Below are 14,145 nucleotides of genomic sequence, written 5' to 3'. Positions count from 1 at the left end.
TTTGCACTATTTTTTAAAAAATGAATGCAGATCTTAAACTGCATATTGTCTAATGTGCAGTTTAGCTTTTAATAGAAAATCCTATTGCTGTGACATGGAATCCAGTGTAGGTAAATTGTTCTGCAACACTAACGTCATACTGTAGTTAAGGAATGGCCAACTGGGGCCCTTTGGCTGCAACTATGCCCAGGCTTTTGTCTCCAGAATAAAGTAGCTCCCACACACATGCAAAAGATTGGTTGCACATATACTTAACTTGGTTGTCGTTTTAGGGTCATTTTTCTTAGAGGATTACATGCAGGCAGGAAATTTTACTGTAAAGAGATCTGTGTCTGTGACTGGACTTGCTCTAAGAGAGAGATGCTGTGCTGGGGATGGAGAGGGCGAGTTACTCTTCCCCTGCTCAATACAGAGAATCACCGCCTTTAAAAGGTGCCTCTTTGCCCAGTTATCAGGGAACAGCCTTTAAAACTGCACTGTGTAGAGTTAAAACCCCTGCTGACTTGGCAAAGAGGCACCTTTTAACGTGGTGATTCTTTTTATTGAGCAGGGGGAGAGTAACTGGCCCTATCCACCCCCAGCACAGGACCTCCAGTGGCTCTTGCTGGTGTCTCTCTTATGTTTCTCTTTAGATTGTGAGCCCTTTGGGGACAGGGATCCATCTTATTTATTTATTATTTATCTGTGTAAACCACCCTGAGCCATTTCTGGAAGGGTGGTATAGAAATTGAATTAACAACAACAACAAACAACAAAGACAGAAAATGCCAAGGATCTGGAGTTTAAGTCTATAAAAGGCCAGGACAGCTGGTGGCATCCCCATACATACATCACTAGACAGCATGTTAGGGGGTAATGGGGGAGCAAAAGTGGGATAAAGAGGAGGGATTTCGTATCTGTTAAATGAGGGAACGTGTGACTCGTGTGTGTGTGTGTGTGTGTGTGTGTGTGAAACGGTTGTGGGTTTTTTTGTTTTGTTTTGGGTTTTTTTGTTTTGGGTTTTTTTAGTGCCTTTGTACGGATCCTAGGCAATCTGGAGAGCACTTGCTTCTGCGGGAGAAAGAAGGGAGCTGTTTCCCCAGCTGTATGTAGGCTGTTTTGCCACGGAACAGAAGTCCCGGACACGGGGGTCGAGGGGGAAGATGTTCGTCGACGGACGTGGCTCGGGTCCGTTCTTTCCTTCCTTCCTGGCAGCGTCCCAGATATTCCGGTGGAAGGGGTAAGCGTGCAAATTTGCAATCCCAGCCCCACCTGTCTGGGAGTAAATCCTGTTGGATTTCAGTAATGCTTATTGCTGAATAAATATATTTAGGTTTGCGGGTGCTTTGCCTTCGATCTGGGGCATACCGTAAGTCCCCTGCGAACTGAGCAAAGAGGCTCAGTCTCTTAAAAGTGGCGGCTCTCTAGTCCAATTAATGGCACGGGAATTTCTAAAGGGTGGGGGGGATTCATCTACTTATCTTGCAAAGTCCCCTGCTAACTGAGCAAAGAGGATTCTCTTTATTGAGCAGGGGGAGAGCAACTGGCCCTCTCCAGCCCCAGCACAGCATCCCTTCAGTGGCTGTTGCTGCTGGTGTCTCTTTTATGTCTCTTTTTATATTGTGAGCCCTTTGGGGACAGGGAGCCATCTCTATTTATTTTTATTTCTCTCTGTAAACCACTTTGGGAACTTTTTGTTGAAAAGCGGTCTATAAATATTCATCGCATAAAAGGTGGGTGCAAAGGCTGCGTGGCTCCAACTCAAGGGAGTCTAAAGCTACGGAGACGGTGAGTTGAGTACCTCCATTGCTGGCATTGGGATCCAGATTATTATAAACAGTTATAGCACTGTCTGTGTTCATAGTTTCTTCTACTATAGTTCATTCTCTTTCTTTCTCTCGCTCCCCCTTCCATGCTGTGTATATGTATATGTGTGTGTGTATATATGTACATGCATTTATTTATATATTTGAGAGAGTACTGTTTATTTATTTATTTGAGCGAGAGAGAGAGAGAGAGAGAGAGAGAGTACTATAGTAGAACTTTTAGATAAACACCACCAGCCTACATGTGAAAAAATACAGGATGGAAAAGTCTCTTTCCTGAATAGGTTGCAGGGGTTCCCAACCTGTCGTACTCCAGCTGTTGCTGAACTACAACTCCCACCATCCCTAGCCACAATAATTTGTGTCCTGGGGGGGGGGGTTCAGCAACAGCAGGAATACCACAGTTTGGGAACTCTTGCATTAAGGTAATAATTGTTCCTAAAGCACAGATGTTTCACTCTCCAAGCGGGTTGATTTTCTTGTTTTGTTTTCAGTGCTGAAGCCAGGGTGCTTTGGGGACAGAGGAATGCAGTTAAGTGGTAGAACAAGAAAATGGGTGTTGGTCCATTCGAAAAAATCCAAAAGCCACTGTCTAGTAATAGCGCACACCATGCATCACATAAATGGTCAGGAAAACGCAGCAGTGGCTGGGCTTGGTGTTAATGAAATGAGGTCTTCCATGGATGCAATCTCCTCTGTGTGCTCCATGGTGCCCTGACGGGTAGGATAAGAGAACGGAGGCGGCTCTGGCTCTGGATCAGGGGTCCTGCTGGTCTTTGGTTCCCGCTCTGTGGATTCTCAGTGATCCACATTGGGGGTGGGGGGGGTCCCTGACAACTACTCTCCCAAGTTTCTCTTCAAATATGCAGCCAGAATAGTACACAGTGCCCTAAACCCTTTGCTCTATAGATGCTGATCCAGCGGCTTGTGCTTCTCGGTGAATGGTGATGCAGGGACTTGGAGGTTGTACGTAAGCCAAAGCTGTCAATTTTCCTAATGGAAGAGGTAAGAATATGTGTGCTGTCTCTGTCTGAGGCAGCCAAGGTGGCCAACTTTTTTTAGCATTAGGGTTCTGATTTCTCTCGTAGCTCTGTAGAAAAGAGAACTGTAGCAAGGCCAGCTTGTCATGCTGCTGGGGTTGGAAAAGTTGGTTTATCTTTGGGTGCCCTGCCATTGGAGTTCAAGTGGGTGGTGACCAGAGATGGGGCTTTTCTGGCACCCTGGAGCTGGGATCTTCCCCCAAGGACTGTTTCAAGCTGCCACTTTGATCAGCTTTAGGCACAATGCTAAAACTATTTTATTTGCCCAGACCTTTAACATGCAGCAATTCTGTTGGGTGTTAACGCTTCTACTATGGTTTGATTGGGTTGTCTTTATGTGGTTTGTATTTTATAATGCTGGTTTTTAGTGCTGTCATGTGTTAAAATTATTGTAACCTCTCTTAGAACTATTTTAATTGAAAGGTGGGATAGCTATCTATCACATTTTTATACCTAGCCCTAATAACTAGCAGGCCTTATGCCATCTCTCTGATCTTCCCACCAATCCAGATTCCCCAAGGGACGTTCCAGGATGAATTGGATTGGTGCATCTTGCAGTTGGAGACCGGCCTCCTGCGTTTCAACCCAACTCCCAAACAAGGTAAACTGCCCACTCTGTTGAGATTTCTAATGGAACTGAAGTACAAGTTATTAAATTTATTTATTTATTTATTTATTTATTTATTTATTTATTTATTTATTTCCCCTGCCCACCCCACAAGGTATCTAGATTTGTTTGTATTACATTCTCACCCAGTCAGACACCTTGGGATGTCATGGGATGTGGTGATGGCCACCAGCTTGGATGGCTTTAAAAGGGGCTTCGACAAAGTCATGGAGGACAGGTCTCTCAGTGGCTACTAGTCTGGTGGCTGTGGGCCACCAGCCTCAGAGGCACGATGCCTCTCCATAACAGTTGCAGAGGAGCCACAGCCAGAGAGAGGGCATGCCCTCAGCTCTTGTCTGTGGGCTCCTCAGAGGCATCTGGTGGGCTTCTATGCAAAACAGGATGCTGGACTAGATAGGCCTTGAGCCTGATCCAGCAGGGCTGTTCTTATGTTCTTAACTTTCCAGGATCCTTGTTGCTCTCTTTCTCTTTTGTCATTCGAGGCCAAATATATGGGAGTTGTTAATATTTGTAAATCTTTCTAAACAAAAGGTTCAAAGTGATGTGATCTCCTGGGGGTTACATTATGAGAGGTGAGCTGGTTTTGTGGTAGCAAGCATGAATTGTCCCCTTTGCTAAGCAGAGCCCACCTTGGTTTGCATTTGAATGGGAGACTACATGTGAGCACTACAAGATATTTCCCTTAGAGAATGGAGCCTCTCTGAGAAGAGCATTTGCCTGCTTGCATGCAGAAGGTTCCAAGTTCCCTCCTTGGCATCTCCAAGACAGGGCTGAGTGAGACTCCTACCTGTAACCGTGGAGAAGCCGCTGCCAGTCTGTGTAGACTAGGCCTGCTCAACTTTGGCCCCCCCCCGGCTGTTTTTGGACTACAACTCCCATAATCTCCAACCACAGTGGCCAATAGCCAGGGATTATGGGAGTTATACACCAACATCTGCAGGAGGTTGAGCAGGCCTGGTGTTGACAGTACTGAGGTAGATGAACCCATGGTCTGACTTGGTATATGGCAGCTTCCTGCGTCTCCCATGTAAGCCTTTAGAACACCAACCCTCATATTTCTTAGGGAGTTCTATTCTTGGAGATGCCAGGAAGTGAACTTGGGACCTTCTGCATGCATGCTTTACCACTGGACTATGGGCCCTAAATATTATTATTATTATCATCATCATCATTATTATTATCATTATCATTATCATTAATTAAATTTCTATACTGCCTTTCCAAAAATGGCTCAGGACGGTTTACACAGAGAAATAATAAATAAATAAGATGGATCCCTGTCCCCAAAGGGTTCACAATCTAAAAAGAAACATAAGACAGACACCAGCAACAGTCACTGGAGGTCCTGTGCTGGGGGTGGATAGGGCCAGTTACTCTCCCCCTGCTAAATAAAGAGAATCACCATGTTAAAAGGTGCCTCTCTGCCAAGTTAGCAGGGGTAGTTTGTCATCCAATTGAGTATCTGATGTATATCTTTGGTTTAAAAAAACCACCTCCACCATATTGTTCTCCTGCTTACAAATCAGTAAAACAATATGTGCCCACTCGCATATCACGCTTCCTAGGATAACCGCCTGGAAAACATTAATAACTTTTGAAATTGACAAGCTTGCTTCATATTGCATTGGCATGCATTTATTGTAAGTCATGTATTTCATGAAACGATGAATTTTGAGGAATGGAAAATTTTACCAAGGAAAAGTAAAGTATGGGAAATTTTCCACAGAAGATGTGCAACGCCACACCTCTCTCTGTGTAGGAAGACAGGAGTGTTGTGGATGTGTCTCATAGAATGAATTGTATCACAGTCGTAAAGAGGTTTAATGAGCCCCTTTTGGGATTTCTTTGACTTTCCCCTCAATTCCTGAAAGCAGCAGAGGAGACGCAGCGCATCCTGGGGCTGTTGTGCTCACGCAAGGCTCCCTTCATGAAGAAGAGGCAAGTCATGCGCCGTGTCTTTGGGGACTACCGGCTGAAGATGGCCGAGGAGAGGAAGAGAGCAGCAAAAGCAGGTGAGGTGGCAAACACTGAACGGGGGAAGCTTTTAACAGGTACAGCTTAGAATAATAGCTTTTTAGAGGTGGAAGGGACCTTGAACATAAGAACAGCCCTGCTGGATCAGGCCCAAGGCCCATCCCATCCAGCATCCTGTTTCTCACAGTGGTCCCCACTAGATTTTATTTATTTCTCATTTATTGTTAAATTCTTATACCGACTTTCATTAAAATAATCTCCAAAGTTGCAGGCAGGAATCTCTCTCGGCCCTACCTGGAGATACTGCCAGGGAGGGAACTTGGGACCTTCTGCTCTTCCCAGAGCAGCTCCATCCCCTGAGGGGAATATCTTGCAGTTCTTACACATCAAGTCTCCCATTCATATGCAACCAGGGCAGACCCTGCTTAGCTAAGGGGACAAGTCATGCTTGCTCCCACAAGACCAGCTCTCCTGATGCCTAGCCTGAATCTGCTTCCTTGCGATTTCAAATGGCGTCTGCCCTCAGATGCAACAGAGAACAAGGCTGCTTCTTCTCTACTGCAGCAGCCCTTCAGATATTTGAGAGCTGGTCTTGTGAGAGCAAGCATGACTTGTCCCCTTAGCTAAGCAGGGTCCATCCTGGTTGCATATGAAAGGGAGACTAGAAGTGTGAGTACTGGAAGATATTCCCACAGGGGATGAAGCCGCTCTGGGAAGAGTAGGAGGTTCCAAGTTCCCTCCCTGGCAGCCTCTCCAAGAGAGGGCTGAGAGAGACTCCTGCCTGCAACTTTGGAGAAGCCACTGCCAGTCTGTGAAGACAATACTGAGCTAGATAGACCAATGGTCTGACTCAGTATATGGCAGCTTCCTACATTCCTATGAAGATGACTGTCATATCTCCCCTAGTCTTCTCTTCTGCAGGCTTAACATACCCAGCTGCTTCAACCCCACTCAGCTCGCCCTTCAGAGTGGCAGAATTGGCTGAACTATCTAATGCTGTCTCCAGTCCTGGGGCATTGAAACCCTATATGATGTGCCTTCTGCTGCAATCCTCATCCTCAGTGTACTAACAGATCTGGAGACGAATACCCACCTCCTTGGAGGTGGTGGAGTACAGAGTTTTAGTTTTGCAGATATGATTCCCCCTCCCCCTGCCCCGGGTTGCACAGTTGGCTGTCCTTGATGCAGGGATCCATGTAGTTTTCTACTTTGGGCTCGAAGTGGCATTGGCACAATGAGAACTAGTAACTTAACAGAAATGCCAACTGTTCTGTGCCTTGCAGCCACGAAGCCTGAAAAGATGCCAATACAGCCAGGAGATACTCTTGCTTCGGGCAGCGTGGCATACAGGAAGCAATCCAGCCAGCCCTCCGCGGCGCAGAAATCATGGTTTACACCGTCTGATAATAGCTTTCAGTTTGACTTTGCTCTTTCCGAGGGAACCCCAGAAGAAGCCAGTGGAACGCTGGCCGGGAAGCATGGGGTAGTTGACACCAAGGAGCAGTCTGCTGGCAGTGGTCCCTCCCCTCATGAAGACTCGAATGGGACATTGGACTTTTCCCCTGGAGCCCAGAAGCTGGGATTTGCTTTTAACTTTGCCATCCCCGATGATCCCCCACGTGAGGGAGCAGCAGAAGCAGCTACAGAAGTTGACTCCCTGTTCACAGAAGCCGTGGTGATGCCAGAGAGTCCAACTTCCCTGAAGCCTGAAAGATCAGATGTGATGGGTGGAGAATGCCCTGCCAAAGAGAGTCTTAAACTGGAGACTGCCCAAGGAGGTATGGTGTCTACTATCATATGCTTAAATCTGGGCTCGGAAGCGGGTGCACTCCTTGGAACATTGGAAGCTGCCTTCCACCAACTCAGACCCTTGGTCCATCTCGCTCAGGATTGTCTACACAGACTGGCAGCGGCTTCTCCAAAGTTGCAGGCAGGAGTCTCTCTCAGCCTTATCTTGGAGATGCTGCCAGGGAGGGAACTTAGAACCTCAGATGCTCTTCCCAGAGCAGCCCCATCCCCTAAGGGGGATATCTTACAGTGCTCACACATGTAGTCTCCCATTCAAATGCAAGCCAGGGTGGACCCTACTTAGCTAAGTGGTCACACTTGCTACCACAAGACCAGCTCTCCTCCTCCTGTGCTGCATGTTGAAAATCTGCTCCAAGCAAGGAATCTTTCCCCATTCAGTCAGAGTTTTTTTAGGCTATCAAACATATACACAAAGCCTGAATCTGTGTTTCTTTTAGGCCAGGGGTTCCCAGCCTGTGGTGCTCCAAATGTTGTTGAACGGCACCAAGCAAGCGGGTGCTCTTCCCAGAGTCCATTGTTTGCCTGAGTCCATTGTTTTCTCTCTAATTTTTTTTCATCTGTGGTTGGAATTAGTTTTGTTCTGGGCAGCAGTGTGAAGGCAGTGTGTGTGCCCATGGATTTAGAGTGGGACCTTCCTGATTAAATTTGAGCAGGATCTAAAATTAACTGAGTGGACATCAAAAAATGTGTTCCCTCTAAGGCATGTGCCTTAGAGGAAACACTGCCTGGATCTAGAAGCACTCTCTACCTACATACCTGTTCCTTCGGGGGGAGTGCAACCTCACCCAAAACAGGAAGATCTGTCACGTCTCTCAAAGTATGACCCCTTACCATGAGTACCTCCCATCTTGTTTAGATTCCGTTTCAATTTATTATCCCTCATCCAGTCCATTACCTGTCATATTCAGCATGGCAGATTTGGGTACCTTCTACGGAACTGGAGCTCCTGCGGATGTTGGGATGGCATGCAGGGAGTTCTGGGAAATGTAGTTCCCCCAGAACTTTCCCCGTGTGGGAAGCAATGTCCCCATGTGCCTCAGCAGCTGTCTCTGTGAGTTCTAGTTCTATAGAGGTTTACACCCACTGGCACCAGACTTGGTAGCTGGTGGAGCTGGTCTCTGGGAGTTCCTTTGGCCCTTGTGGCTGAGAATGAAGGGACGAAGTCCAACACTACCTGATTTAGTGTAAATTAATCTTGTGGCAGCAGTCAAAGGGAATAAAGCATGGTGTGTGTTTTCTCTGCTTGTAGCACATTTTAAGAAAAGCACCTGCACACTTTAATTTAACTTAATTTAAAAGGTAGGTGATGAATCCACTAAAAGTTCTTCCATTGGTCGACAGCTTTAATGAAGACTAAAGAAAAAATCCTTGGTGGAGGAGAGGGTGGATTGCGCAAGAAGAAAAAGAAACGACAGCCCTCCAAGGCGGAACCAAATGACCACATAAATGGAGAGAGCAAGCTACCTTCCAGGGGCCCAACTGATCAGGCTCAAGTATGTAAAGGCTACTTGGTGCCCTTGTGGATGGGAGGGAGGGTGTCTTGAAATCTCTGCAGCATCACTTTTGAAATTCTGCCCCATGGTGCCAGTTTCCAGGATGGGAACCATGTATGCAAATCAGGCAATTAAGCATGTTAATCTGCACCCTTGACTCTGGTTGTAGAATGTTTAAGGGGAGAAAGCTGAGGGGTTTGGAAACCGTATGTATTTGTCATGTCACATTTTTATCCAACTTTTCCTCTATGGAGCTGGGGGGATTGTGGTTCCTCTTCTTTATCCTCTGCCATGAAGACATGCAAAGAACTCATTTAGCTTCTCTGCAGTCTCCATATCCTCCTTAATAATCCCTTTTACTCCTGCCTTGTCTAACAGACCAACCGCCTCCCTGGCAGGTGTCCTGCTTCTGGTGTATTTAAAGAAGTTTTTGTTATTGGATGCTTTAGCTAAATGTTCCTTAAACTCTCTTTTTGCCCCCACACCCCCAATTGTCTCCTTGCATTTCTTTTGCCAGAGTTTGTGATCCTTTCTGTGCCATTCATTTGGGCAAGCCTTCCAATTTCTGATGGAAGCCTTCTTTCCCTTTATAGCTTCCTCTACTTTACTTGTTAGCCATGCTGGCATCCTCCCGGACTTGGTGATACCTTTCTTCAGTATACATTCTAACTGGGCTCCTATTACTGTGGCTTGAAATAAACGCCAAGCATTCTGGAGCAGAGTGACTCTCTTAATTTTCCCTTTCAGTTTTCTTTTCACCAAACTCCTCATTTTAGAGAAGTTTTCCGTTCTGAAGTTCAAAGTGTCTGTGTTGGACTTCCTTGGTGATTCTCTCCTTGCTTAGATGTTGAATTTGATCACACTGTCGCCACTGTTTCCTCCTCCCCCCCACCTTCATTTCATGCAGCAGTCAGATGAGCAGTTCAGGAGGGAGGTGGACTGGTGTGTGGAACAGCTGGAACTTGGCCTGAAGACTCGGAAATCTACTCCAAAGCAGAGTAAGCCAATTTGCTGGGGAAGATGGAGATAGGAGGTAGAGAGACTGCAGTGCAGGGAATGTCAAAGGCCCTACGCTGATTGTGGATTTCCTTTGTTTTGGAGCAGTGGAGGAGGCACTCCGGGCCATCAAGACATTGCGCAGCGGCAAGGCTGTTCGGGCAAAAAAATGCCAAGTCATGCGAGCCACGTTTGGCGACTACAAAACTAAAATGGCCGAGGAAAGGCAAAAACAGCTAAAGCTCATGCAAGCAGGTAGGGAAGTCAGGCCTGCTTATCCTCAGGCCTGGATAAGAATTTGGGACTTGCGTTTCACAGTCACTACTTTAGTATATTGGAGTCACTGTTTGCTTTCTGGTACTCATATTAATAAGCCTCGTATTACAGAGGCACAGTACTGCCTTTATATTTCATAAATAAAACCAGCCTGTTTTTCCCATGTAAGTTTGCCCCGAAGTTTTACATAGGAAGCTGCCATATACTGAGTCAGACCATTGGTCCATCTAGCTCAGTATTGTCTTCACAGACTGGCAGCGGCTTCTCCAAGGTTGCAGGCAGGAAACGCTCTCAGCCCTATTTTGGAGAAGTCAGGGAGGGAACATGGAACCTAGATGTTCTTCCCAGAGCAGCTCTATCCCCTGAGGGGAATATCTTACAGCACTCACACATCAAGTCTCCCATTCATATGCAACCAGGGCAGACCCTGCTTAGCTAAGGGGACAAGTCATGCTTGCTACCACAAGACCAGCTCTCTTGTTCACAGCCATAGTATATCTGTCTCTCATCCAATTTCTTTTAAATTTGGCACCCATCAACTAGGTAACAAACCCTATACTCTCCCCAAATGTGGTCAAATTGGTTTAAAAAAATGCCAGAAATATAGCGGTATAAAAATGTTCCTGTCCAAGAGACTTAGAATCATGGTGAAATTACATACTCTTCTTCATTGTCTGCCTACTTTATGAAGGGGTGTATGAGATCACTATGTGTAGCCGCTCTTGATAACTTTTGCATTTATGGCCCAATACAAACTCAAATTCACAGCCAAATTCACAAATTCTGATGGTGGTATTTTTGTTTGTTTGTTTTTTGCTGATCCTCCATGTTTCAAGATGGCAGCCAGTTAAAGTGTAAACAACAGCTGTTTTTAACGTATGTGCTGACTACTTAGAATTAATCTGTTTTATTCTTCCTCTTTGCACAGTGAAGTGCTTGGAACAAGGGGGCTGTATAGACCTACTAAGGAAAGGAATTTCACAGGTGCAGCTGCAGAAAAGGCCCTGCTTTGCATCCCAGCCAGACAGATCTCTGATGGCAATGGGAAACAGCACAAGGCCTTGGATTATACATGTTGTGGGTGTGCAGGCTTGTGTAGGAGGTGATGATGTCTTTAAATGTTTTAACATTGATCCTCTCCTCTCCTTTCCTCTCCTCCTAAGCTTCAAAAGCGGCTCGTATTGCAGAAGTAACTAAAGACGCCCGCAGGAAGAGCAGCCGCGTTTTCAGGAAGTCTGTGGAAATGGCCAGAAGAGATCAGAGCCCTGCAGAATCTTCTCTTCCTCCTCCCATGTCCTCATCTTCCCCTGGGGCAGCTGATGCTTGCCCTTTTGTGTTCACGTCTTCCCAAGAGGAGTTCCGCTTTGATTTTTTCTAAAGAAAGCACATTGGACAGTTGCGGGTTGATTTTGATCAGGCACTGAAAATTTGGGGGGAAGTTTGCTTTTTTTAAAAAAGGCTTACAGAAAGGAAATTCCAAAAATTGAAACTGTTGTGTGGTTGATTAGCACAAAAGAGGATAACAAAGTGCCTTTATAGGAGAGGTTCTCAACATTGCATCCCCAGATGGTGTTGGGCTACAGATCTCATCATCCCCTGTTGAAGTGGCTGAAGGCTGTGAGTGATGGGAGTCCAGCAAACAAACAAACCTTTAACATCAGCTTGATCTGCAGAAATTAGCCAATGAAGTATTCACAGCACCCCGTTAAACATTACCACCTGCTAATTCTCGCACATCAGCTATTGTTAAAGGCACAGCTGTAGATGCCAGTTCAAGTGTTGGCAACTCTAACAACCAAACTCTGCACTTCTACAACACCCTGACTTTGTACCACTGCTTGGTGCTGAATAGTTGATCTCAAAACAACTGCCTGATGTAGTTTGCTGTAAGGTCTGGGTAATTGCCACCTACCCCATTTTGACTTGGGCAAAGATTTGGCGTCGCTTGTGGTGCCATAAGCTTCTGAGTAAGTTGCAGGTGCCATGGGAGAACCTCCCCACACGGACATCCATGGGGCGGGCTACATGGGAACCCCCTCCCCTGGTAGAACTGTGCCAACAGCAGCCATTCCTGCTGATGGAAAGGGCTCATTTATGTGAATGATCAATTAAAACAGGGATTCCCAACTTTGGGCCCCCAGATATTATTAGACTACAATCCCCATCACCCCCACCAAAGGCCATTGTGGCTGGGGATGATGGGAGTTGTAGTTCAACTACATCTGGGGACCTGAGTGGAAACCCCTGAATTAAAAGAAGCTAGAAGAAAAGCGGCTATCCTGTTGAACTGATCAAGGATCTGTTTTGCCTGGGATCCCATGCAATCACTGTGTTTTCGGGGCCTGCCTTTTTCTTTTCTTTTTTTAAAAGAAATTGCATCATGTGCTCCTAGAGTTGGCCTTGGAATTCTACAGAGAGAAGAAGAAGTGGTGGGGCAAGGCAGGAGCTTTGCCTTTTGATGCTTGACTCTATAAATAAAAATGTTTGAGGTTCAGAACTGTTTCTAGTATATATGTAAAGAGTCAGCGCCTTTTCCCAGCTTAGCAGGAAACAAGCTTTATAAAGCTTATCTATGATGCAGAGAAAGGGAGAGAGGATAGAGAGACCATTTCTCCCTTCCCAGCACACTAGAAATTTGTTCGCACACGATCGAAATTCGGGGGCGTGGTTAGCACCTGAAGCCGGATAGAACGCTTGTCTTACCCAGTTTTCTGTCGTGTGAACGGCCCTATCATGTGAATAACTACCTTGGTATGGGCAAGTGACTTGACTTGCAAGGCAGAGGTTGCCGGTTCGACTCCCCGCTGGTATGTTTCCCAGACTATGGGTAACACCTATATCGGGCAGCAGCGATATAGGAAGATGCTGAAAGGCATCATCTTATATACTGTGTGGGAGATGGCCATGGTCAACCCCTCCTGGATTCTACCAAAGACAACCACAGGGCTCTGTGGTCACCAGGAGTCAACAGCGACTCAACGGCACACTTTACCTTTACAGATCTCTGCCTGTGTACACTACACTCCTTGTACGAGTGTTCAACATCATGTCAGAATAGGACACTACTCCCATATGTGCTTTGAACATAACACTTGAATAACAGAATGGGCATATTGGTCTGTATGTGCATTGAAAATAAAGTGTGAATAAGGCTTCCCGCCTGGACATGCAAGCCACTTTCCCACCTCTCCGTTGTTCTCTGGGGCTAGGCTCGATGACACCTACAATGAGGCCAGGTTCTGCGTGGCTTTGTCTAAAACTTGTCGTTCAATGACAGGCAGCATGTAACTTGGTACCCTGCTACGAATGTTCTGCAAGGCAGCCTTGCAGTTTTAAGCGCCATATTTTTTTACTACCCTATAGGCTTTTATAGTTTTTATAGCCTAAAATTTTCTAGTTTCATAACTCGTAGTAACTGTTTTCTATTTCTTTTTAATTCTTAATCTAAAACCTTTTTTGTTCTTTTAGCTCAGGGTTTCTCAAACATGGGTCCCCAGATGTTGTTGGACTACAACTCCCATCAGCCCCAGCTGAATGCCATTGTGGCTGGGGTGATGGGAATTGTAGTCCAGCAACATCCAGGGACCCAAGTTTGAGAACCCCTGTTTTAGCTTCTAAAATTTAACAGCTTCATCATAATCAGGTCAGTGTTAGCCGTGCTGCTGTATTAGTATGACGTTTATGCTTTTCATGGAATCTACCCTTTCCCCCATCATTTGCCCTGTACTTTATGCTGGTCTTTGACCGTAATAAAGCTTGATTGAAGCTTCTAGAATTGGTCCGCCAGCAAACCGAGGGATATAACACAGAAAGGACAGCAGGTACCTGGATGAGCCTCTTCTCCTTATGTCTTGGCACCCTCTGCTGTTACAAAACACTCCTGGCAGGGGCTATGAAATGCATTCCAATCCCTGTTGGACCTCATCTGGAAGATTCAAGGAGAAAATGGGCCCACCAGCCAAGCCTTCTCCATTCACTTCGTTGGCTCACTACTTCCATGTTGGTCCAACTTCTGTGAGGCAATAGACTATTTCCACCATCCCTTTTCCCGGATTGGTTAAAAATGGGGGCGGGCCAGCAAATTCTCATTGGTCCCTTGGCTGTTAACTTGTGCATGGAATAGC

At 46.0% G+C, this 14,145-nt stretch overlaps 1 protein-coding gene across 4 annotated transcripts; it reads left to right on the top strand.

Annotated features, from left to right (window-relative positions):
• The first annotated feature begins 684 nt into the window (after positions 1 to 684).
• Positions 685 to 12,518, top strand: C13H8orf33 (chromosome 13 C8orf33 homolog). 4 transcript variants are annotated; one of them, XM_053277125.1, is made up of 9 exons: positions 685 to 1,219; positions 2,715 to 2,810; positions 3,356 to 3,446; positions 5,348 to 5,485; positions 6,731 to 7,225; positions 8,598 to 8,749; positions 9,657 to 9,747; positions 9,854 to 10,000; positions 11,185 to 12,518. In XM_053277125.1, the coding sequence occupies exons 2-9, from the start codon at positions 2,802 to 2,804 to the stop codon at positions 11,397 to 11,399; spliced, it is 1,338 nt and encodes a 445-aa protein (XP_053133100.1). In that variant the 5' UTR covers positions 685 to 1,219; positions 2,715 to 2,801; the 3' UTR covers positions 11,400 to 12,518. The 4 variants fall into 4 exon arrangements, with proteins under 4 accessions (XP_053133100.1, XP_053133101.1, XP_053133099.1 ...); XM_053277126.1 differs by having other exon boundaries at positions 1,188 to 1,767; positions 6,896 to 7,225; XM_053277124.1 differs by having other exon boundaries at positions 1,188 to 1,767.
• Positions 12,519 to 14,145: the final 1,627 nt, after the last annotated feature.

Source organism: Hemicordylus capensis, chromosome 13, assembly GCF_027244095.1.
Source record: "Hemicordylus capensis ecotype Gifberg chromosome 13, rHemCap1.1.pri, whole genome shotgun sequence".
In the NCBI taxonomy this organism is placed as follows: domain Eukaryota; kingdom Metazoa; phylum Chordata; class Lepidosauria; order Squamata; family Cordylidae; genus Hemicordylus; species Hemicordylus capensis.
This window is presented reverse-complemented; position numbering and strand designations above follow the sequence as displayed.

Bases quoted from the DNA above. Each gene is read 5' to 3' on its own strand.
- C13H8orf33 (XM_053277125.1), top strand. The intron at 9,748-9,853 runs GTAAGCCAATTT...GTTTTGGAGCAG, and splicing joins GAAATCTACTCCAAAGCAGA to TGGAGGAGGCACTCCGGGCC. The intron at 10,001-11,184 runs GTAGGGAAGTCA...TCTCCTCCTAAG, and splicing joins GCTAAAGCTCATGCAAGCAG to CTTCAAAAGCGGCTCGTATT.